The sequence below is a fragment of the Haliotis cracherodii genome, unplaced genomic scaffold (genome assembly GCF_022045235.1).
Source record: "Haliotis cracherodii isolate W230 unplaced genomic scaffold, xgHalCrac1.p SCAF_3, whole genome shotgun sequence".
Taxonomy (NCBI): domain Eukaryota; kingdom Metazoa; phylum Mollusca; class Gastropoda; order Lepetellida; family Haliotidae; genus Haliotis; species Haliotis cracherodii.
The window spans coordinates 48,967,153-48,994,672 of NW_027266286.1; the positions used below are offsets into that span (position 1 = coordinate 48,967,153).

A 27,520-nucleotide genomic window follows, 5' to 3' on the forward strand; every position below is an offset into this window, starting at 1 on the left:
ATGCGACTACGCCGATCACGTTGCGCATAAACATTCACACTAACTTCGAGAACAAAGTTTTTATTTTATCCCAAATAGTTTTACTGTTAGGAATCAATTGCATAATGTTGACATTGAAGGCTTACTGTGACGAAAAATCAATGACGTTTACAAGTGACAAGTTGAAGTCAATATCCAGTAATTGTCTGTACCTTTTTTAATCAACAGATAATTGATGACTCCGCCCATTGTGACTGTCTGTCATTGATCTAAGTATGTGAATAGGGGGAATGAGCTGCGAATGTGTGCATTGTGGTAAATAACGATGTCACGCATTATGCCCCTTTAATGCACTAGGCGTGTACAGTAACTGATGGATAATGGTTAATTAATGGATACCTGTATACTGCCATAGTAGTTTTACTGCGCGATATACTCGTGTCTGCGTTCACTGTTATGCAATACACTGTGGCTGGATCGCACTGACTGCTGGCATTGAAAAAAATGGATAATTGTTCTGAACACCCAGATAATAACTTCCAGAAAGGAACACATTAGGTCTTACTTCTCAAAGATGGGCATCAGGATCGTCACCAGTGTCAGGACTATTATCGTGTTTATTTTGCCGTGTTTATATTTCACACATGGTAAGAGATTGTTTAATATTGTGTTCAGTTGCAATGGTCTATGTTGTCGTGTTTACAATATCCATAAGAATATATTTTTTCAACATAAAAATAATGCTCAGCCATTAGATCGCTTCTCTGATTTTCGTTAAAATGTGAAAGTAGGGAGTTATATCGGAAATCATTTTTGTCACTGATGCATCAATCTTGTGTCCAGCATTTCACATAGTGTTTTATCGGTAAACTTCAGATAGTATTTGCTTTCCTTTTTAACAAATAGCGGTGAACCCTCTGAAGATGTATCTATATTTATGGTCACCACGTGTTGTAACAAAATCCAAAGGATCAGGAAATCAAATTTGTGGGATAGTGGTGTTTAAAATCATATGTGTCAAAATGGTGTGTGTGTGTGTGTGTGTGTTGGGGGGGAAGGGGGGGGGGGGGTGTCAGAAGCAACATGGTATTGGTTCCTTAAAGAAAGTTCTTCCTTGGTAGTATGATAATTACGGTTAATCTTCGAGACAGGCAATCAGCTCTTGTAATCACTGTCCACAATATAAATGCTTATATAAAGTGAGGTCCTTTATTTGTTCCCATCTCTGCTATGAATATCATGATCAGTGCCTGGTAATTTCTAATTACGATAGTTTATGGTCATGTTTAAGGGTGTCTGCTTGTATTATTTAATTTTCATTGCGCAACTTGGCAATATAAGTGTCTAAGCCGATAGGTTTTGACTAAAAATAAAATCAAACAGATAAGGCGTTACATTTTGCTTATGACAAACACAACTGGGGGTTCTTTAAACTATAAAGTCTCTTAACTATTGTAACCTCGCCGTGTGACGTCATATCACTGTTAGACCTCATCAGGGAATGTCGTCATCGATTTACGCAAAACAAAAGCTCAATAACATATAGATAGTGCGGTGTTTTTGCAAATAAACCTCTTTCCATTAATGGTTAAAAGAGTAACTATTATTTTTTTTCATTTCGAATCGCGGTGAATATCCGCTATATGTATAAAAGTGTGAGTATTTCTTGAAGGTTTAGTGACAATAGCGCAATAGAAGTCACACTGACATCCTTCTGTTTCGATTTGAACATTTATGTATTTCTATAAACATTATCACATTCACATCTATCTTTGAAAAAAGTTTCGGTACAAACCAGAGGAGACCATTTCACTTATTCAGATTTTACTCATGATTAACACCACAACACAAGTACAGTTGTATCCACAATATCCTCCTGACAACTTTTAAATGTATTATTCGCGTTTCGCTACTTATATAATGGTAGATTATGGGAAGTTTGGATAAAAAGTGAGAAACGTAGACCTTGTCTAATTTGGTATTCCATGTTACAGGCAACATATGTCCAACGGCATCTGGAGAAAAGGGTATGTACTTATTCACATTAAGTCATGATGAATTTCATTTACGTCATCCATATAGTTGACGAATACAGATTAAAACAAGTCTTACGATTAAGGAAATAGTCTCACATACGTATGTCATTATAAAGTCAATATGACTACACACACATGGTAATACGTGTAACATTATACACATTTGGAAAGGCTGTAGTGACTAAGTAATGGTATTGATAATGTCAACAATGTTAACATGACGTCAATAAAAGTAGGCTGTGATGTCACTACACGTCATGCGTCAACAGTATCTGTAATAGCGCTGTAATATGCTTCCATATGTATCTGTAATATGCTTCCTCTATGTTTACATTTACCGTCTATCATATTGATAATAAAAGGAAATATATACAAGTGTTCTAAGTGAAAAGGGTAGAATAATAAAATCACTAAGTCATAAGGTGTCATTAATTCATTTTAACAATCAGATAACAACAATAAACGTTGAAAAAGAAGCAACAGTCTGTATAGACTGTATAGCAACTGCAAAGACAATGTACTACTTCTTTCAGGTGCTCTAACAATGTATTAATCATCAGTTTATATTGTACTTCAGTTGTACACGTGTGTGAGGGCAACTTTGCCAGTGGAGCATCCATCTATCTGGACACCTTTAAGGCTGTCAACTATGAAGGCAACTGTGAGTGTCAACTCAGCGCGCACGGTGGCGCTGTTGATCTCCAGTTGTCAGTACAAGGAGTCCACAAAGACTGTGACGCTACTCTGTATTTCCCTCCGCCTATTGATTACACATATAAATGTGCAGACAAGGCATCCTCAAATACTACAGGCCGGATCGGGCCAGGACAAGTGGTTTTCCTTACTCTCATCAAAAGATCTGAGGTCACCGATTTCTGTGTCCATTTAGTGCAGATGTCATCAGCAGGTAAGCTCACATATTCTAACTCAATCTTGAACACAGTCTGAGTCTAGATAATTAAGTTGAAGCAAGATGGGTTATGCTAGATTAGATTAGAACCAGACGGATATCAATACTACATACAAGACGAAACAGTTCATTATGTCAAAACAGTTTTTCGTTGTAATCGTTTTGTTGTCTGCACCGACGCATGCATAAATATCCATACATTTACAGTTTATTTAAGCCTCAAACTATGAACAACAGACCAAGGTATCATGACGTTTTATTTCAGGATGACGCAGCTAATTGGCACACTTCTCATTGAAGGGGCGGTCGGGTAGCCTAGCGGTTAAAGCGTTCGCTCGCCACGCCGAAGACCCGGGTTCGATTCCCGACATGGGTACAATGTGTGAAGCCCATTTCTAGTGTCCCCCGCCGTGATATTGCTGGAATATTGCTAAAAGCGGCGTAAAACCATACTCACTCACTCACTCTCATTGGAATGATACGGGTAATGTCAATGGAAATAAGTTACATACTTACAGAAAATATGAATGTACACCTTCTATTGATTACTATGTTAAAAGTATTATGTATAGAGACCAACGCCGTATCTTAGCCAAGTTTAGAGGTGGAATTTTACCTTTATTTGTTGACAGGTAGATATTCCAACGAGCCTTCTATAGCACTATCGGAGAGGTTATGTAAATTATGCGATTGTGATTTGGTGGAAGATGAATTTCACTTTTTACTACAATGAAATTTTAATGTGATATACGAAGAAGAGAACTTTATTATACTTAATGAATTCAAACATTTTACAAAAAATGCTTGCCGATTGTTATTGTCTCCTGTAGGTCTTCTAAATGCTTAGCTAAATTTCCTAGCTCTCACATATGTATGTATATGTTTTGTTTATATTGTATATAGTGTCTCTTAAGCCAATGTCTGGCTGGACGCACTCCATACATCTTTTGTCTTATGTGCATCAATTTTATATTGTACATGTTGTGCGTGTGGCACTTTAATAACCATTTTACTGCTACTAATACTACTGATACTACTAATACTTATACTAATACTAATTATATATAATGAATAGAAGATACCAGATACCGAGTGAGCCAAGTTGAGTGACTTTCTATGATTGCCAATCTGCCCGTACGTTCAGTTCCTCTGGTGTGATTTCTGCAGTCAGTGTAATCTCTGCATTCACAAAGACTTTGGTCATTTGGCTCACTGGAACATTTTTTGTGGTTCATCTGGAGAAACCCGCACTGAATCGACAATGGGGGATCGCCTGAACCTGAAGTGTTTTCTTGTTGGAGTGTTTATAGTATCGACAACCTTTCCTTCTTGTTTATATTATGAATTCCCCACCCTATAATTATTTCCACTTACATTTACCACTACACTTGATTCCTGCAACAAGATGGATATCAGTATGTATTCATTCCTACTGACCTATACTACTTTGACAGTCCATCCAAATTAATTTTTCTGTTATCACATGTTTAAGAATTTTCATGAAGCATATAGATGTTTTCCGTGTAACATGATCCTCAGGTCTGCATGGTTTATTGGTATCACAAAGGAGGTGTCCTTGAGATACATGTAGCACATCCCATTCGAACAGATCCAGTACCTGGTCCCCCCATTACAAAATGTTCAAGATTTAATATGGATGACCGAACAAAACTTCTTTATCCTTTTAGACTGGGAATATATAGACTTACAATGGAGAGCGGTATTCGTGTGTCTGAACAGTAGTCTCCGTCTGACAAAATTCTGTACTTCTTGGTACATAAACGCCCCTCTCTTGTTCTACGAGCTGTGAATGGCAAAGGGATTGTTTGGTTGGATTATGGACACCCACTTTAACCATACCCCCTCTACTGATCCCATCACAGCTGGGTCTCGATTATAATGTTGTCAATACAATGATAACCTTTGCCTTGCTTACCAACTGAGTACATTTATCAAATTAATGTAATGGGTAAAAACTGGCCAAATACAAGCTTATCACGTCACATGATCATTATGAAAGTCGTCTTGTGTTATGGTTCGATATTTCTTCGGCATGGTCTCCTAAACGCGTCTGTGATAACTTCTCCCAGCCTTTGTGGGAAACATTACTGTCATACCTTATGCAGTCCATGAAGTGAAAGTTTGAGGAGGTTATGAGATGCACGTCTTGCCTTCCGAGATTGTCACCAACGATAATGATGGGGATTGATGAGAAACTGGTGCTGCCTCGTTAAAGGCTTCTGTTAAACCATATGTCACAGAGCTGTGCTCCAATGATCAGCGGTGTCATTTAACAAGAATAAAGTAATAAAGAAAACGTGGTAATAGGTTCACAAGTTTATTACTATCAACTGCTTGTAGCAATAGAAGACAATAAAAGGATCAAATAAACCCAATCTTCGCGGATAAAGATCACTGATTAATTAAATCCGCTTAAATAGCACAAGCATCTTAGCTAAGCAACCGTATTAGTTAATAGTATGAGTGCTAAAACAACACTTTGACAAGATACCGACCAGATGCGAAGACAGCCAATTAAGTCGGCTGCGACCAATTAACACCCAAGTTAATTAACTCAGCACTCTTATGAGTGAATTACCTCGGCTGGGTTAAATAACGGGAAATAGACACAGAGGGCCTATCCCTAAATAACTCACTTGGAGTATAAAACAGACACGTACGTCTGAATATCAAACTTGTCTAATCGACTAAAGATTGAATCACATTGAATGAGCAAGGGAATAATAGAATTCCACAAAAGATAGACAATCACGGAAAGTTTGGTTTTCTACGGATTACTTGAAAAACTGAGTATAACAAACCCCAGCTGTTTAGTAAGTCTGTAAGAGTTCGAACGTGACCTCCCGTACCATACCGACCCGTACAAGCGGCCTAATGAATCCTGGGGGGTAAAGACACAAGATTTGACAGAAGTCTACATTTACTGCGCGCGGACCTCAGAGAGGCCAATCTCTCCTGGACAGCCGGGGAAAACAACAGTCTGAGGGCTTGGCCAAACTGTGTTTCTAAACATTGGAAAAACACGAATAGCAAACTAACTACTATATCTATACTGAAGATGTAAGTATCAAAGTAATGCGCTGAACATAAGCCATCCTATGGTATCATCATTAAAGATTTACAACAAGCTCTGTCCAATTATTGATGAGGCAAAAATGATCATAAATACATGAGAAATATATGAGTGTACTTATAAATACACTGATTGTTTGAAAATCATAGTTACAAAAACATTTGCAATACAAGAATAAGGTAGCGAATATATCAGAGATAACTTACATCAAGTCATTACATGGTTTGAGAGTGCCATTTAATCACAAGAGAATGAAATAATCGGGCCACTAATTCCCTAACAGAATGTAATGACACCTTACAACGACGACCGCCGGCCTTTGCCGAGAGGTGTCAGAAATAAAAGCGGGGAGCAGGGAGATCGACCGTGACACGAGCAAAATAACGACCAGGTGACATCATATTAGGACATGTTGTTTGAAGAGAATTCAAATGTTGATAACAGTGTAATGAGGCCACCGAAATATCTTGCAATGTACCAGAGGCAGAATACTATGGTTTGTTTATATGGTTTACATGATTAGTTTGCTTTTTATAAGAGTGATGTGTTATAAAAATTAACCAGTGGCATTGCCAAATTATAATTTTACAAGGTGGCATACGTATTGTGTTCTGTTTAGTTTAAGTGCTGAGTGCGAGTCAGTGCTTGCATATTGTTCCTTGTTTTCATATATGTGTATAATTTTCAGCTGGATCACTTAATCTGTTCTGCACCAGAGGCACATTGAAATCAGCCAACACCTCAACAACAACATCCCCGCCAATCAACGTCTCAAGTAGTGTCACCACTTCGGATACTTCTGTTACTGAAGGCAAAGATTCATCCGGGGACAATACAACCACTACAGCAACAGAGAGCAAAGATTCATCCGGGGACAATACGACTACTACAGCAACAGCGAAAGATTCATCCGGGGACAATACGACTACGACAGTAACAGAGAGCAAAGATTCACCCGGGGACAATACTACTACGATATTAACAGAGAGCAAAGATTCAAACGAGGAAAACCCAGATATAACACCTTCTGGAATCACAGGTCATAATAACACAGCGACCCCTCAGTCAGTTATTGGAGGTAAGAATCAGCATTGTATATACTAACAACTTTTGTTTGAGTCATCATTTATCTAAATCAAATTAAGAAAACAATCCATACACAAATTCAAAGTACTGGAAATATACGTCTTCGGATATATTATTTTCTATTTCAACTGTTGATATTTATTGGTTGTACTCCCATATGTCGGAAATTCACAATGTATATGTCTAACTATTCTGACCAGCAGTTTGTACATCATCATGAATAACATGATACCTACGTTTAGGAGTTTAAGTCAAGTATAGTTACAGTATCTTGAATTGCCTGCCTGTGGTTGTAGGTACAGTAAAGTACGGTTATAACGAACTCAAAGGGACTACTAATTTTCGTTCGTTTTAACCGTAGTTCGTTATAAGCATATATACAGCATAACTACAGCAAATACTGTGGACCAAAAAAGTACTTCGTTATATCCGTCAGTTCGTTATAAGCGTGTTCGTTATAACCGTAGTTTACTGTAATACTATTTTACATTTCTATAATTAGAAACTCACAAAAGCAGACACATGTTACGGGTAATTTCCATTGTTGATACTGTTTTAGAGTCTAAAGTTACATGAAAATGAATGTTCTCTTGCGTTGTCTTATTAATGTGTTCCATTTTCGATTCTAGTCAGCTTTGTCGTTGTTGGGGTCGTTGCTGCAATCGTGCCGTAATGAAACTACGTGTATAACGGATATGGAGTTTATAAATATGCAGGTAAGAGTTTAAAATTCGAACAATCCATATCTTTAAGCAGACCTCTAAGGGGTATTCATGTTTGTATTTCTGTCACAATGAGACAAATGAGTGAGTAACGCCGCTTTTAACATTATTCCTTAATGTGGGAGAAAAGCCCGAAATGAGACAGGTCTCAGACGTTTGCCACTTCGGTGAAACCCACGAGCACGGGTATGGTGTCGACAAACCTAGAAACATAATCGGGGCGAACCGGAATTCGAACCCACAATCACCAACTCTGCACAGTGAATCGCGGCGCCTTAGACGACTGGGCCACCCGTGCCCCCAGGAGTCAAATGAAGATTGAATCGTAAAATGCAGGACCTACATTAGTTCCACAAATCATCGTATAACCATGACATTGACACCAGGTGGTCACGTTCAAGCATTTCTTGATTCATGTTTCAATTCCACTTTCAAATTTATTGAAGGAATATTTGATGAATAGAAATGTCCTCGATGTGATACATGCAGTCATCTTTACGATCATGTAGTGAGTGTACACATTATATGTATCGTCATCAATGAGCAACACTTTAATATCTACTTACTAACTCACGCAAAAACATATTAACACATCCCATTTTAATTCTGGAAACCCAAAACGCTCTTTGCCCAGTCTCGGTTAAAGGTATTTACAAAATTAAACATGCCGTTTTCATGGGAACATATACCAAGGAAGAAAAAATGGAAAAAAAATTGTTTAAAAACTCAATATTTAGACTATGTCGCCCATGGGCCTGCCCATTTGGCAGGCCCATGGGCGAGAACATGTTCCTTTACTCAAAACTCATGTTTTTGTTTCGCAAATACATTAAATGTATTTATTCAAGTATCATGACACAAAATTTAACTAACTTTTACTTAATTCAACTATTTTACGGCGTTATTAAAATATTTCATCCATGTTTTCGTCAGTCCCTTTCAAGCATCAACTAACTGTTTGCAAAGTATATTGTATCATGTGAAATATACTTTATATTATATCTTTACATTACTATTTAAAAAGGGCATTTGGTTGGATGTTTCCTTTAGTTCTACAAATTTCACCTATATTACATATTGTAGCGATCTTTAATGAACCCGGCCTTACCTCTCAAAACGTTTTGACAGTTTATCATACGAATTCATGTGCGTGTACTCCAATTCATTGGAGTTATTTTCCACAACATTAAATTTTAGTTAGTTTCTATTTCATTTCCCATTTTATGTCCCGTTGATACATCACACTGGGCAATTACGTGACACTAGGTATGCAATATACAGGTACGCGTGCGCGTATTTTAATGAAAAAAACTATTCGTCTTTTATTGCATAACGTTTGGCTGAATATCTTACATTCTAACGAAATCTCGAAATAATTATTTAATTAAATGCGGTTTCGAACTGACCAGTGGGAATTATGTTTCAATGCGATTGAGAAAAACGTGAGTGAATATTGTGACACTAAAGCAACTTTTAACTGCATTGTCACTTTGGTATGAAAATGGTAACAGTTCAGAAAAAACAACAGCCTTCTTATGATAATTAGTACGTTGTATCTAATTACAGTGTCGGCCTTATTTACAGGTGATTCTACAATACCTGCTCTCGGTCAATTACGATCTACCACACCACACGTGAATAAACAGTTATGCAGGTGTTGCTGTGGGCAAATACCTAGCCTGAAAATGTTTATTTTTTTTAGGATACATGTTTTACAAATGTTCGTTGATATGTGGATATATTAAGCACAAAGACAAAAAAATGTTTATGAAAGATGAATTAGTGTCTTAATATATTCATCGAGATGTGTATCATCGTTTAATGGGGTCATTCAATAAACGTATGTTTGGAGGAGATATCAAAGGAGCCGCTCAATATACACAGTGTCGTCCGGTGAACTACCACCCCACCCTGTCCATTAGAGTTATGTAATCGGTACACAAATATACTTGATGCGGTGTCAGTGCGGAAGGAGTTTGAATTACGTCCGCCACTTGCCACAGAAATCCTCAAAGTATAGAAACAATAAACAAGGTCAATCCGTACTAATTACCTAGTGACGCACGTAACAACGACTGTCAATAGGGAAAATGGTGAAAACAAATTGAAATAGATTTTAATAAAACATTATTGTACTAAATAACTCGCAAAAGCGGTGCCTAAAATTGTTTGACCGTGTTATGTGTGTTGTAAACTGACGAATAGCAAGTAATTGTCATGCTGTACGCATGGTTCCATATACAAATTCAGTTATACAACCGGTATGAAACTGAGAACTGAGATACCAAGTACAACCTGCATTCACACACGGAAGCAATATACTTGTGTGTATGCTCTCTCCTCTAAAAAATGTATCACTAAAGTATTTGTATTGTAATAAATATAGTAATGATAAAACTTGGTAATTTGGTAGGTCTCCGACCGATATGATTTTCAGTTTTTTTACACCTTTGATTGATACGGATTACGTACCTGTAGTCTAGTCACTGTCTCTAATGTATCTGCTTGTTAGAAATTTCAAATGTCTTGTTACAGCACTGTTCCTAAAATACGGCAGTTTCTTTTATTGGGTATAAATAGTTGATTCGTCTTGTCACGCAGTCATTTTTCCTCGATCGAATGATTTCCACAAACAATTACGGCAGAGAGTTTTGTATTTTATTATATTTTTAGAAGATTTTAGAAGATGATTACATCACTGTATCTCAGAACGTAAAACTGATAACATTCAAACATGTAATTAGTACACAGTTAATTGTTACATATAATTTCCTGCATATTCCTTTTTGAACAAAAAGCCTACATGTATACTGATATCGGTGTCCACTGTTAAAAGGGTATTAGTGCAGTCAGCCATGGTAAATGGAGAGACAATAATAAGGTGATTAATTATAGTCTGTTGCAGAGTATGCGGTATAAGTGTAGTCATTGATGCATATACACATTACACATATACAGATGAAATACACGATATGATGCAGTGCAAGAACAAATTTAGATACGGTTTCTATTAAAAATAATTATACGATTTTGGATTTAATTAGCATGTTTAAATTTTCAGGCCAACACGGCTGAGATACAGCATCGGCATACTCAACTGGAGTTGTTTTCTGCCGGTCGTAAGTTCATTGTTTGACTCGTGTCGTGTCGGGGTTGCGATATTTTCTTCCCTTTGTTGGCAGCCTGCCACCGGTCTGAATTTTGAGAAAGGTCTCAGCATGGGACTGTTAATTACTTCTTAATGATGTCTACAAGCTTACAAACTTGTAGATGTTGGGTGCGGTTAGGACCAAACTTTTTCAGCTCAGAGTGTTAGTGGTCCTGGAACCCATAGTGTCAAACAGGTTCTGCACAAAACGTCCATCAGATTCTACTGTTCAGCAACATTGTCACTGAACTTCAGAACTCTGGCATGATATAATAATCAAGGATTTCGAAGGTGAACGAGGGGAAAGGCAGACGCACGTGGATTTACCCTCAGGTTATTATTGTCTGGAGTTCACATTTTGGGGCATTTCATATACTAATTGAACAGAGTTCACCTGCACATGTCCACTTTAGTGATACAGACTGTAACCAAAAATGCAATGAGCTGTAGCCCTTAATCCCTTATTACGACGGTAATAACAACCAGGGTGAGGACACAGTAAGGTTAAACCGTGTCCAACAGACAATCTGAGGTGGCTATCTCCCATCAAGTCAGCTCTGTTTTTAAGCGCACAGTTATGTTTTTACATATTGAAATAAAAGGAATTTAAAAAATTATATTTAACAAACCTACACATTACCAAATACAAAACTTTATAACCCTTTCTAGACTTCGTTCCAATTAACCTGGATCATTCAACTCGCTCGCGAAGGTCGTATGCGACTTTAAAGTGAATACGTCTACAGTGTACAAGTAACTTTTAACTGTATCATATATACTCATGATAAGCAATTATTTTCGTTCCTAATTCGAATGAGCACATTCTGAGGCTAAATCTGCAAAAGGACAGATAAAATATTTCTTTGTACAATGCAAACGATACAAACGTAGCGGCTGATAATAGAGACAATGATTGAATAATCTGCAATATATCATTTGTTCTCGTTCAATCTATTGTACATATTGAAGTGATTGTAAAGTTTCAAGGAGTACTTAAATGTTGTGGTATTATGAATGTATTTAGAATATGAATAGCGAAAAACAGTCACCATATCGGATGTACATGTATAACTTGTCTTCCAACACCACGCTTGTGCCGAGGCCCATGGTCATAAAACTAATCGGTCCCATAAAAGGAGCAAATAGTTTCGCAGATACTTCTTGCTTATGGTTCACTCCCAATTGTCAGACGACCTAATCATCAGTCAGACCAGTCAAGTGTGACCAGCGTACCTGCCTGGTTTTACCTCCTAATTACTGAACTGCCCAATACTGTCATACTGTGGGCAGAGTAAGCGGACTCGTTGAGTGATACAGACTAACCAGATTATGATTGTGTTTGTAAGTTGCGTTTAATCTGTGTCGGGTTGCAGTTGTTTTATTAGTCAAGACTAGGGGTAGTTTTTTCAATGAAACCTTTTAGCCGTTGAGTTTGTTTTGCATTCATTTAATTAAATACATTGTTAGGTAGAATAATAACACGTTATATGGATTAAACATCTCCCTAACCTGAGTATAATCTCACATGTACTCTAAGTACCGTACTATATTACTTTGCGGAGACATTGAGTATAATTTTTTAGTTGGCATTGTATGCTGTCTGATGACTTTACACAAATCCCTGCATTCAATAGACCCGTGAAGATCTTCAACAAACCATTCTTGGCGTAAAAGGGCGACAGCGCTTGTAAGAAGCGACTACCGGGATCGGGTGGTCAGGCTCGCTGACTTGGTTGATGCAGACAGACAGACAGACAGACAATTGTTTATTTACGTCTCACTTCTGTACAACATACTACATACATATATACATAGAACATAGATAAAAGTACAGAACCACTCAGTATGAGTTATGAGAGACGAGGTCACATAAAAATAAATACAAGGTATAATTTATAAGTGGTAAAATATATCACGAAGGTAAATCATTATATAAAATATTCTTGCGTTTTTCGAGTAAAAGTTTGCAGGTTTTGGCCGTTAGAAACAACAAATCATCATTGGGCATAATAAAAGAGAACTTATCAACATCAGATAAAACTTGAAAAGTAGCACAGAGATTCGCACATGTAGTTAAAAGGCTATCAGTAATGTTTTTATATAAAGGACAATGAAATAAAACATGGCTTTCATCCTCCACGCATTCATGACAGTTAAAACACACCCGTTCATTCAATGGTATATTATTGTAGCGACCTGTCTCAACACGGAGCGGGGCAACACCACAGCGGAATAGAGCTATAGCACGGCGGTGAGACCGGGGTAGGGGAAACTGTAAATACCGTTCAACTTCAAAACTTGTCTTAAAATGTCGATAAAGTCGGAGCTTGTTCTTTCCTGTTCCATGTCTACTTTCCTCCTGTCTGACTGACTTACTCCATTCCTGTATGAAGTTCTGCTTTATCTTCTCTCCAACCGTACTCGTTAAAAAGTGTATATAAAAAGTGTTTCCAATAGGTATAAAATGGTCTAACTGTAAACTTCGTAGTTTCTTGTGGACACGGAGATTCCAGTTACGTGTGCCTAATGACGCCGCTGAGTCTGCCCACTTGAACACTTTAAATATAAATCTGTCCGGATTCACGTCGCATGATCGCTTGTAATACCTTACTACATTTCTCCATAGCCGTACAACCGGTGGCTCCCATCCCATGTCCCCAGATACAGCGCTGTTTGGGGTTGACTTCCTCACTCCCATAAAATACTTCATGGCCCTGTTATGTATGGTGCTGATAGCTGGAATGTGATGAACTCCCCATATCGCAGCTCCATAGTCTATTGTTGCCCACACCATGGAGTCATACAGCTTGGTAAATGTTTTGTACTCCATCCCTCCTAGAATCTTGCTCTTTGATATGAGAAGTCCCAGAGCACGACTTGCAGCACTTGCCACGGCATTCCCCATCCGAGTGTAGTCCAGATGTTCTGTTAGTAACAAACCGAGGTAACAGTAACTCTCCACTATTTCCAAATTATTACCGCTACACTGGAATAAACTATCCGTTCTTGTCACTGCCTGGCTCCGAAAATGCACAATCTTCGATTTGTTGGGATTAATTGACATCTTGTTTGTCGTACACCACTGCCCAAGCCCGTTAAGAAGTATATTTAAGTCCTGCTCACTCTCAGCCAGAAGAATGATGTCGTCAGCGTAAGCTAGAACACAAATGCATTCATCGTCAACAGATACACCAACTTCTAAGGCATTCAGCGTAGTTATGAGGTCATTGATGTACAGGTTGAATAACAGTGGAGAAAGTAGGCATCCCTGGCGTAGACCACTCTTGACGTTAAACCAAGACGTAAACGACCCGTTTATCCGCATACAAGCCTGAACATTCCGATACAGTGAGACAATAGCATTAAACATATTCCCCTGGATCCCGATGTCACTCAATTTACTAAATAGAATACCTCGATCAATACAGTCGTAAGCTTTCTTGAAGTCCACGAAAGCAGCAAAGGTTTGCTTCCCCATACTCTTACGAGTCTCTATTATGGATGTCACAGTAGAAATGTGCTCTGTCATCGTATCCCAATTGCGTGGATCGATGCACATGATGTCAATCACTGCATTGTCTGGTCCAGACTCGATTATTTACAGACCGCCGTCATACAGCTGAAATATTGCTAAGTGTGGCGTTACACAACTAACAAACAAATAAAACACAAAAAGAGAAAGTGTATGAGTACTAAAACTTGCAATAGATATGCGTACCCTACGTACACACATGAGTCCCATTCGACAGTCTACAACACCCGAATAACTGTCAAACAAGTTTGGGTATCCCTTCTGTTCAGGCAAGTTATTTAGTTCGATAATTTTGTATTAAAATCCTTTTCAATCTGTTTTCATCCGTTTTCCCTATTCCATGCATGTTTATGTTGCTACACCTTATTGCTCATGTTTCCAAGTATTGTAAAACACTTTAATGTTTCTCCTTCTTAATCTAACGTTATAACATTTCCGGTCATTGCCATCATCTAATACACAAGAGATGATACCAAGACATATTTTAATCGGTTTTATGGTCTATGCGGTCTTACAATTGATTTTATTAGTCTTTAAATCTTATGTCAAGTAAATATTTTCACAAACAGGGCTGTTAGCTGATATAAGGAATGTGACATCCAGTTGAGGACTGAATACGACGTACGTTAGTCTGGTAACGACATTTCTACAATATTTTTTTTGAATAAACCGTTAATACGCCAGTTGTGACAGGGATGATGGTATGGTAGATGTAGCAGACATATTGACAGCCGTTGTTACGCGAGTCACAAGGTTATTAGTACGGCATTGGCCTTGTTGATTGGTACTATACTTTCTGTGGCCACTGGCGGACGTAATTCAAACTCCTTCCACACTGACATCGCACCAAATATATTTGTGTACCGATTACATAACTCTTACTGACAGGGTAGGGTGGTAGTTCACGCGAAACGGACGACACTGTGTATATTGAGCGGCTCCTTTGATATCGCCTCACAACATACTTTTAATGAATGACCAATTAAACGATGATACACATCAGGATCGCGGAGAAAATACAAGCTTCGTTCGCGTTGAATATATATATCAAGGCACAAATTCATCTTTCATAAACTTTTTGTGTCTTGGTGCTTAATATATCCACATATCCACGAAAATATGTAATACATGTATCCACAAAAATATACATGTACAGGCTAGGTATTTTCCAACAGCAACACCTGCATAACTGTTTATTCACGTGTGGTGTGGCAGAATGTAATTGACCGACAACAAGTATTGTAGAATCACCTGTAAATAAGGCCGACACTGTAATTAGACACAACGTACTAATGAGAATATGAGAATTATCATAAGAAGGCTGTTACGTTTTTCTTAACTATTACCATTTTTATACCAAAAGTGACAATGCAGTTAAAAGTTGCTTTAGTGTCACAATATTCACTCACGTTTTCCTCAATCGCATTGAAACATAATTCCTACTGGTCAGTTCGACACTGCTTGTAATTAAATAATTATTTCGAGATTTCGTTAGAATGTAAGATATTCAGCCAAACGTTATGCAATAAAAGACGAATAGTTTCTTTCCATTAAAATATGCGCACGCGTACCTGTCACGTAATTGCACAGTGGGATGTATCAACGGGTCATAAAATGGGAAATGAAATAGAAACTAACTAAAATTTAATTTTGTACACGCACATGAATTCGTATGATAAACTGCCAAAACGTTTTGAGAGATAAGGCCGGGTTCATTAAAGATGTTGGGTGCGGTTAGGACCAAACTTTTTCAGCTCAGAGTGTTAGTGGTCCTGGAACCCATAGTGTCAAACAGGTTCTGCACAATACGTCCATCAGATTCTACTGTTCAGCAACATTGTCACTGAATTTCAGAACTCTGGCATGATATGATAATCAAGGATTTCGAAGGCAAAACCTTTTCTCGCCCATGGGCGAAATATTTCAATAAATCTGTAAAATAGCTGAATTGAGTAAAATTGAGTTACATTATGTGCCATGAAAATAGTAAGAACACCTGCATGTATTTGCGAAACAAAAACATAAGTTTTAAGTAAAGGAAAATATTCTCGCCCATGGGCCAAACCCTTTTCTCGCCCATGGGCGAAATATTTCAATATCGCTATAAAATCGTTGAATTAAGTTAAAATGAGTTAAATTTTGTGTCATGATACTTAAATAAATACATTTAATGTATTTGCGAAACAAAAACATGAGTTTTAAGCAAAGGAACATATTCTCGCCCATGGGCCAAACCTTTTTCTCGCCCATGGGCGAAATATTTCAATATCGCTATAAAGTCGTTGAATTAAGTTAAAATGAGTTAAATTTTGTGTCATGATACTTGAATGAATACATTAAATGTATTTGCGAAACAAAAACATGAGTTTTAAGTAAAGGAACATATTCTCGCCCATGGGCCTGCCCATGGGCCTACCCATGGGCCAGACTTCGCCCATGGGCAGGCCCATGGGCGACATAGTCTAAATATTGAGTTTTTAAACAATTTTTTTTTCATTTTTTCTTCCTTGGTATGAAAACGGCATGTTTAATTTTGTAAATACCTTTAACCGAGACTGGGCAAAGAGCGTAGAGTTTCTGGACTTTTGGGTTTCCAGAATTAAAATGGGACGTGTTTATTTTGTTTTCAGGGCCAGATCCAGAATAGTCAAATGCAGGGCTGAACAGAGTTTTCGCCGTGGACATGATAAATTATATCTACAACACTTCAAGAACACAATGGCCATACTCCTTAATGCAACAATATGTTTCAATAGTTGCCCCAAAATCGAAATATATCTATTAACGTATGTTAAACACTGCAATATGCTAAATTCGGTTCGGGAATGCCAACAATTCATATTTGACATTTAGTTGTTATGATTGATTAAACACATTGTTACTATTTACGGCGACAAAACGGCTGACATGCATGGACAGTACTATTGAGAGAGATGTCTCAGCTGGGATTTCTGAGGACAATTAAGTACACGGACAATACATGTATAACCTCATTCCAACCAGGATAGCTCGTCAACAGACAACTACGTTTATCCACGAGACAAGTATATGAATGGCGAAGTAACGCAACAATAGTGTACATGCACATGTGGCTTAGTAGAACTTATACAATGTTTATTTGATTGATGATATGACTTTTTGCCTCACGAATAAATCATGTTAATTTGATTTTGATTTCTTACTTACACTGGCCTTATCTAATGAGTGTCGTTATGATGCTAAAGTAGATAACCTGCGGAATTCAATTTCTTTTCTTTGTGTTGCTTTTTTGTATTAGACATGTACTTAGCTTGAACAAACACATGTCTAACTACACACTGCAATATTCATTTGGCATTGCAATCAACCTATAGATCAATAGCAACGACTCTTTTGGCATCAAGCGCCTTACTTTTGACTTGTATTGATAGCACTTGTGACGCGAAAGTACATTTTAACCGTATATTTTTTTTAACCGTATATTTTCTTAATCCATTCTGCAAAATCGTTTCCCTCTCTCGCCAGTCTAAAAGTTTTACAATACCCAATATACTTTTAATTCATGTTAAGGGTATTCCAAAACTGAAAGTATACAATGAATACATATATTTCATTTCCAAGTGTGGAAATACTTCTATTTGAAATCGATTTGCTTCAATTCAAACCCATTCATTATTGTGAAAGACCTAAATAAATAAAATATTAAAGCAAGTGTCAGGAAACATCAATTCATTTACGCGACAAGTTGACGACAATACCCAGCTATTGTTAGGGTCGTTTTATGATACACATCGAAAGACTGTGCGGTCCTGTGTTGAACATATGTCATTGATCCATGTAAATATCTGAAGATACATGTATATTGACTCTGGAAATTATCCAATACAACGGTAATACGTGCACGCCTCTTGTATGCTACTGACATTTAGGTTATATTGCTATAGGCATGTCAGTGTAACTTTAACTGCGAGCAGAAGGCCTTAGGTTAATATTGAGTTCGATGCTATGCTGGTGCCATCTTCACTTTAGACATAATCAGTGACACAGATCATATAACAGTTTCGGAATCATTTTGTTTTTAATTTTACCATGTTCTTGTAAAGTCATGGAAACAAGGTCAAATTCCAAATTTCAAAACACAACCTCATTAACCCGAACCAGAATGGCTTCACTCCAACCGGCAAACTTTAGACAACATTTTACATTAAGAACAAGATGTTAAAACAGCACAAGTACGCAAACAATACACAATACATATATATATATTGATTTCAGTAAAAGTGTTCACATGGTTTGGCATCAGGGCCGTATCAAACAGATTCAATACAAAACCTTTAAGGGACGTATTCTAAATTTCCATTACTAACAGACACCAATATTCCAGTAAAATTAAAACACCTGCGAGTTCGGTTGCAAAAGCGCGGTTACATCTACAGGTAACCTATCTCCCTATTGAAAACATAGTATGTTTATCTCCTAATTGTAAAATTATATGCCGTAAATAAAACACTATTTTGAAACTACATGAATATTGTATACTATCGACTATCGTATGTAAACGGGACAAGAAGATAAAGACAATGTCAATATCCCCGCCCTTTTCAATAAGTGCATAAATAAAAAAATATGTCATATTTCTTTTTATACTAAAGCCGCCTCCGTTCTCTAGCGGTAGAGCGTCCGCCCGGAAAGCGGAAGGTCCGGGGTTTGATCCCCGGACGCATCATACCAAAGGAGGAAATGAATATAGATTGCCATGTTGTCTAACTGTAGATAGGATTTGTGATCATGCTTAGTATTCGTGCTTCAGGGTATTAAAGGTAATTATTATGGTCTTCAATCATTCCTTCTCTGGAGATCTGTAGGTGATGCTTTCACACTGATGGAAGGAAGTCATCAAATCAGCTCATGCAAGTCAAAGATCAGACTTGTATGGTAAGAATCCGTTTATGTCGTATATTTTCTGCTTTGCTTTTTCCTACTGCTTTAAATACTTATGGTTCATAACATCTCTGGCGTTTTGACTGGACAATAACTTCTTAAATGTATACAAATTAGGCCATTCATTCTTGTAAGCAATTGGTAGTATTCAAGTCTATGTTTTAACAAATAATGAAATTCGTCTGCAACTAAAGGAGAGTTGCAACTCAGGCGTAGCATCGATCGCAATGTCGCGCCCCGTCTTTATCGGCGTCGCTGTGCAAGTCACGGTTGAAAGTTGGAAGTTATGCGAGTGTGGATGTGAGGACCTTATTGGGTTTGTTTTAATCATTCGATCATTCAGGGGTATTTTATGCTTAATTTGGATACTTGGGACTCCCAAATGAGTTCGACACAACCAGGATTTCGACACATCCAATTCGACAGATCCGAGGATAAATGATGTTGAATATAAAAGGAATCGCATGAAACGGTTGGTGCATTCGCGACAACCATGAATTCTACACATCTAAATTCCACAGAAAGAGGTTCGACCGTAGGTCAGGAGAAATATGTTTCGTGTCAAAATCTTTATGAGCCAGATGGACATTTACATCACACCCTGTATAAGTTGTGTATCCCTTAGGTGATGCTTGTTTTATCTTACACGCCTATTGTTCTGCAGTGATACGTGTCTCGATAACATTTAGATGACTCATGATGTGTACAATAAAATGTTGACTAAAACACTCATATCTGTTGTCATTGTTGTATTTTATTGCCTTCTTTTCATCGCTCAACTAATCACAGTATTACCGAGAACTTGCTTTTATTACGTAAACATGCACATGTAATTTGCTGTTTCAGAAAAATGAATGAGCTGATCAGAATTGCTCCTGCTTTACATGAACCAGTGAAACAAAACGGCCACTTGTGATGATCATACTGATGTTTTCCATGTACTTTCATTTCGATCCAGTTCTTGAAAGTAATTCTCACGATGTCCACGTGTCAACCAAATTATAATTTGTGGTGCCGTAGCGTATATCGATGTAAGTGTAGATGTGTAACCCCGAAATAGTTTGAATAATGGAAATAGCCGATTGGTCAAATCGATGACACTTGTTGTAATTGTGCACGTAAACATTACAAGCTAAGTCAAAATATGGGATTCGGGTACACATACATGTGGGACTAAATGCAATCGCCACCCAGGGTTTGACAACAGCCTCCAGTATCAACAATTCGTTCTTAAGCACCATGGATGTGGCTTGATGTTCATCGACTGGAACAAGGCTGCAGGTGTTCTCTTTCATTTACTTCATTGTAACCTCTAGTGTATGCTGCGCAACCGAGTAACGACCTGGGTATGTGACCATGCCACGTCAGCTAGATGATGCTAGGTTTGATGACTTTGTTGGTCAAGAATCTAACGGAGGCGTCCATCCAAACCAGTATGTCTGCTTTAGGTAGGTTAGCCTGAAAAACGAATTTCTAATATTAACATTTTCTAAGATACGCAATAATTAACACTGTATGACAAGTGAAAAAAGGAAATACTGCAATTTACAGGAACTATTTTTTTCTTGGATTTGCTGTTTTAGACAGTTTATCTGCTAAAATGCGTAGATGTGTACTGACATGGTAAAAACTCTTTTGAATTTTCAATAACATTTATGGATGGTATACTTTAGTTAACAAGTCTTTTACACCAATGTGCAACTTGTGTTATGAATTGCGGAGAGTTGTCTTAAGCTTGCATATCGACAATGTAACAAATATGGGTAAACATTTCAGACAAGTATGTGTTCAACTTGATAACTTATGAAAAGCGGCATCTAGAGAGATACAATATAATTGTAATTTTGATTCCACTGACGTAAACTATTCGAATCATGTATATGTTTCATTTGTATCAACGAATCAAAAGTAATGCATATTATCATTGCTAATTACGTAATAAATTGAGTGTAAAAGGACATGTTTGCAAACTGTAGAACCTACAGCAATTAGATTTATAGCTAGGAACATACGTGCACAATGATTGGCTTCCATGTTTTCCATTGTTTGCCTTTACTTCTGTGCAACCCTTTAGGAAGGGGGCTTGGGGAGTGTTTCTGAGACACAACAAGACATATTTAGAGGATCAAGTTCTTTCAATGGAGTATTATTTTTTAATAGTGATCCGACGGTCTTAGCTCATGTTTTCGATTTCGGATTTATCTGGTTCAATCTTACAAGGGGGCCGCGATTCGCTGTGCAGAGTTGCGTCCCTTGGGTACGCAAGAAACCTATGATTGTGAGTTCGAATCCCGGTTCGCCCCGATTATGTTTCTAGGTTTGTCAGCACCATGCCCGTGCTCGTGGGTTTCACCGAAGTGGTAAACGTCTGATACAAGCATCCCTTCGGGCTTTCCTTCCACATTAAGCTGACACGCCGTGATATAACTGGAATACTGTGAAAAAGCGGCGTTAAACCCAACTCACTCACTCAATCTTACAACGAGGGGGTATCAAAACGAGTTGATCCTAGCATACATAAAACTTAAATACTGTCGTGAGCTTTGATTATATTTCAACAGTACCCCATATAGTTCAATAATTCTCCATCTCAGTTATCTCTCTTCGTAGAAGGTCAAATCCTGGTCTGTCAATAGCAGTAACTTTGGTCCCCGTTAAGTCAAACTGGCAGCAGTCATTAGGGGCAAGATCTGGTAAATAAGGTGGATTGGATAGACATTCGTATCCGCATAACTGTACAGGATGAAAACACCGCATCGAAGCTGAAAGCTTTTCTTTGACAGACTCGCGCTTATTTGAAATATGCATGGTATTCACCATGGTAAACAATCGATGTGTATTCAGATCGCCCTAATATATTTGTGAACTTTAAACTTAAGGAAACCCGACTAAGTGTTTCCACTTCATGGATTCTTATCTGCTCTTTGGGTGATAGTGATGTTAAACAACAAACAAACAAAACAAACCAGCCTTAAATGAAAATCTTCTCATTTGCGATAATGTCTGGTTAACAGGGCATAAAATGTAGTGACCCATATAGCCTTCATTGTATCTGATGGCATTCTAGGAACCCATCGTTCACATTTATTATAGATGTTTATGATGAATTGTTTCTATTGATCCATACCAGAAGCCACCTCGTTATATTTCTTTGTCACAATGTCTTTTTCCTCAGTAGAAATATTCAGTTACTGAGTCAGCTCCAGACTCGATTTGTTATCCTATTAACTTCTGATAAGGATTGCCCAGGCATTCTATTCATAGACGAATAGGGATTGTAAACATTATGGGATCTTCTTCATGCTGTATGTACTGTTTTTTACACTGGACTGTGCAACTGTGTATTCCTGGGGTTTTCCCTTTGCATTACGTTGCATTTAATTCTTTTGTTTTGAGGTTACATATGTTTTAGTCCTGCACTGTTATACATAGGTACATTTAGTTTTGGTTCTCCGTTGTCATTTCGGTGTGAATCTTTTCATCACTGTTGTATACAACCGAAATGACAACACAGAACCAAAACTAAATGAACCCATGCATAACAATGCAGAAGTAAAACATATCTGACCTCAGTGTGTAAAGATAATGACAAACTAGATTTCATGTCTGCATATTTATTGTTTTGCCTTTGCATGGTAAGGTGGAACAAGTGACACGTGTACCTTCTATTCAGTATGCAGTCTTTAACATGCTACTCAGTTGGCCTAAGAAGAGTGATAAAGTATTTACACATATGTTGTGGGAAATAATGTGTTTTTTTGGTTTTATTGTAGATGTATTGCTAGATTTGTCATTGTTAAAGTTACCATAACGACTGGTAATGAAATCACCTGTTTTTGCTGCCATGACAACAGCCCTAGGTCATAGTACACAAATGTGTAGTTATTAATCATTGGGAAGACTTCTTGTGGAGATTCTTGATCAGAGCCTGAGACTCACTGTGGTTGTCGGAAGCGGCAGTGACGAACATTACCCTCTTGCCTGTAGGGGGCTCAGAGAACAGCCCCATTATAAGAGGCTGAGATCCTCGTGGTTTAGTCCTGACATGGTGAACAAGACACTTTTCAGGCTTTCGTCAGGTGTTGTGGTTTTGGGTTTAGGAAAACTACATTTCACACATGCTTTACCTGAAATGATTGTTATTGGTCATGTTAAGCAAATCTGCAACAACGAACTGCTTGCATTGACATTTTTTACAGGGAAACGATCTCACCTGGTTGTGTTTCCTTTTCACACGTTTTAATGTCATTCGCCTTCCACAGTCCTGCGGTTTCCAAATCTGGTAATGAGATAAATATTCGTCTGCAAGAACTTGGAACACCGTTTTAATCCCACTTCCCATTTTGCTGCAATTCTTTTGTGTGCAACTCTAGGTCTGTCAGCAATGTCTAGTTTGAATTGTGTGGCGTAACAAGTGGCATTGATCAGTGCCATTTATAAATATTTATTTTTTCTTGATATCAATATCTATGATTGTTATTTGAGAAAAAGGAAACTATTTCTGAGCTAATTGGTAATCCGATTTAAAAACACATACGCTGCACTGTATGCATATTTTACATACTATATATATAAGTATACATATAAGCAACCTAAAGGTATAAGTTATGTTTTAGGTATATGCACACTATTACGTGTGTAACCTTTATGTTTCGGAAATGAATCAACAGATAATGTACTCGTGTGAGCAGTGACGTGTCATAACAAGAGACATTGATCAGTGTCATTTATTTATCTTCTGTTTCGTTCATTTTTTGTCATCAACGAAAATATGGTTTCTGATAAGAATTTGTGGATATTGATATGAGTTAGGGCAGGACATGCTGACTCTTTTCGCAATCGCCTGGTGTCATCCCTGATTTTTAGTGGTCCATTCATGTAATTTCCACAGCTATGTGCCCTCAATGCGAAGTGGAATCTGTTTCAGTGGATAATCAAGACTGGTTCTTCTCTGGCATTGACGGTTTACATTTACAAAGCTGAAATATACAAATCATGAGAACTGATTGTTCCATTCCATTCATCCTGCAAAGAGTTCCAATTGGAAGTTGCAACTGATTACAAAATCAACGTTTATACAACATTTATCTGTCAACATGATATGTTAAACGTTGAACCCCAGGACCCACTGCAACATGTTGTCATCACGAATCGTATTCTGGTGGGAGCCATCTATGATAGTAAGTGAGTTAATATTTTACGTCACCTCGGCAATATTTCAGCCATATCGTGACGACCATACTTAATAATATCAGAGTAAAGTGCTACAACGAATCTAGCACATTCGGAACATGTGTGAGGTAACCAAAACCCCAAAACCCTTTTCCATAATGATGACAAAATCTCTGCTAAGGGCAATCTGTCGTACGATTCCGACTTTAAATAGTGAGGATACCAGGTTTTCCCGAAAATGTGACGGAATCCGAACAACAAAAGGTTCCTTCCAAGTGAACGCTGAGGGTTTACATTGTTTTAACCAAACCCGAGGCACGGTGTTTTATCTGAAACGATATTTTTTCAACAATTTAATTTTCCAGAAACCTTAGGAAACGGGAGTAAAATATATCTTGCTAGCGTACATGTATTTGAAAGAGACATTCTTAAAAACAAAAGTGGATCACCCACTGCGCTACTGATACGAAGCTTGTAGGTTCGATGTCACTGAAATATAAGTTACATTTGTCTTTTGATTTAACATTATTCTACACACTTCCTTAAGTTATCATTATATTATGTGCTCTATGAATTCTGTTTAACAGCAAAATATATCTTTTGGACTGTGGGATTTTCTATGGAATATCCCTGGGATAGAAGGATACTCTGGAGATAGAAAACAAGGCACCGTAAAATAATAGGATGGCATCAATATAGGTTGTTTGAAGATATAAAAAGATCAAATGACAATGCGATGAAGTCAATGGAGGTTTATGAATAACATATAAAACATGATACGCGGTTTCAGGGGTCTCTCTTATTTTCTGTTTCTATGTTGGTAAATCAGTGGAACGGGATTAGCCATTTTACAATTATTGAAGGCTATCAGATCATCGATATACATGACGATTATAATTTCTGTTAATCTCTAGGCCAAATTCCCTTGTTTTGACTTTGCCAATCAAGACAGTAATTCTGCATAACGAAACAGATCAGCAAGGAGGGGAATACAACCCGTACCCATGGGGATTTCAATTACCTCTGTAATATCTAAATGCCCTACTCCCACAGTTCAGAAAAATGTTAACTTCGTAGAAGTCAAACATTTGACATATTATTTTCTTCGTATATTCCAGATGAAATTTTCTTTAATTTTGACACATTATCCTTAACTTGAGATGTAACTATATCTATGGTCACCACGTTTACTGACAAATGCTCAATGGAACTATACATGAATGATAATATTAGTGGACGGTGACTCCTAACCCGGTAACACTACTGAAGACTTAGTCTTTGCAGTTTTCAGATCATGTTGAACTTCCGTTTGTATTGTTTTTAAGTTCCATTCGTCATACCAAACATTTACAAATTTCAAGCTTTTCTCAACCCATTAACAGGAGGTTAATCAATCTCTCACTTTCATTTCAAGTGTTGCCACTTTCATTTTATTTTTAGAAATAACGTTATCAGTCAGGTCAGGTTTAGAAGGTTTTAATCAATGCCTGCCTGTTTTTCCTTTATACATTTTGTCCAATCTGCTCCTGTGGGTAGTAGGTCATGACTGTCCACGGGTTAATAGAAGTAGTTTATTCAAAAGCCGAATAGGGCCATCAGCAAAGGCCATTATACAAAATAATAACAAAAATACTCGAAACGCATGTTCGAAGTATGGACAGATGGTCATGGTATAGGGGTTAATATCTGCTGGGCCCATCGATACTAGCTGGTGTAATGAGCTGTGTAAGTAGTCGTCAGCTATTAGTCTAGTCAAGACTCGATCATGTGCCTGTGGCCGTGATAATGCTGGATTGCTGGTGACATCAATGTTCACTGTTACTCACTTGCTCACTAGGTGTTCATGAAGACATGCAGTATGTTCATTTTACAGAGTTTTTCCTGTGTTCCTGTTCTAGGTGCATCTATTTTCATATTTGCGCCACTCGTGACGATCCGGGTTAGAATTGGTCTCCAGGAACTTATGCTGCTCATGAGGCGACTGACGGGATCGAGTGGTCAGGCTCGCAAACTTGATTGATGCATGTCATTTTAACCCAATTGCGTATTTCGATGTTCATGATGTCAATCTCTGGATTGTCTTATACAGACCGCCATCATATAGCTGGAATATTGCTGAGTGAGGCGTTGAACAACAAACAAACAAACAAATCATATTTGCAAGGTTGCCTTTCACAGGTTTTCTTATCTGTCAAAGTTTGGAATGTCAACGTTTGTCTGTACTTGCAGTACTGACTGAATCGTATGACAGAAACGTCTATTTGTGCATGAGAGTGTTGGACTTTGAGACATCAAGGTGGTTAATACTTTGGTTGTCCTATTGCCAACATGGCCATAGTGTGTGCAGCGCAGTGTCCTCCCCAGAAATATAGCTGGAATGTCGCCGACTCACTCTTTTAATTTGAACTATACGGTATATTAAAGGAGCAAACGCCTAAACTGCATAAACTATTTTATTGTGAAAAATAATAGAAACAATATCCTCAATATGTATTACTATAAGGAGAAATATGGCTAGTGTGTGCATCACTGCAAGACATCAATGTTATAATTTAAACAGTCGGCACGATTGCCAAAAAAGCGACAATAACTTGTACATTATCATAAGAAATCACAGTTAGCAAATAAAGTTAATAACACCACACGCTTCATGTCTGACCCTATCTTATAGTGTGCAGAACAACTTACAGACAGCATATTTACATCGTGTACTTCCATTATCAACTGTGTTTTATTATATGTGCAAAAATAGAGAATAAAACTTCAAATGAACTTATATATATCGAATGACCTTTCATGAACCGTCACAGAGCATGAGCCCAATGCTTAACGTTTGTGATTGAAAAACGAAATCAATGCAAAATACAGTATATGACACATTATCAAAAATAATCCAGCTTTAGTATTTGTCAATGTACGTG

At 37.6% G+C, this 27,520-nt stretch overlaps 1 protein-coding gene and 1 pseudogene across 1 annotated transcript; one reads left to right on the top strand and one right to left on the bottom strand.

Annotated features, from left to right (window-relative positions):
• The first annotated feature begins 474 nt into the window (after positions 1–474).
• Positions 475–17,653, top strand: LOC139475180 (uncharacterized). The gene is made up of 6 exons (XM_071258436.1): positions 475–626; positions 1,974–2,006; positions 2,593–2,922; positions 6,708–7,097; positions 7,735–7,821; positions 17,138–17,653. Exons 1-5 carry the CDS (start codon positions 554–556, stop codon positions 7,776–7,778), a joined length of 870 nt encoding a protein of 289 aa, XP_071114537.1. The 5' UTR covers positions 475–553; the 3' UTR covers positions 7,779–7,821; positions 17,138–17,653.
• Positions 11,806–23,436, bottom strand: LOC139475498 (uncharacterized; annotated as a pseudogene).
• Between the last annotated feature and the right edge of the window lie 4,084 nt (positions 23,437–27,520).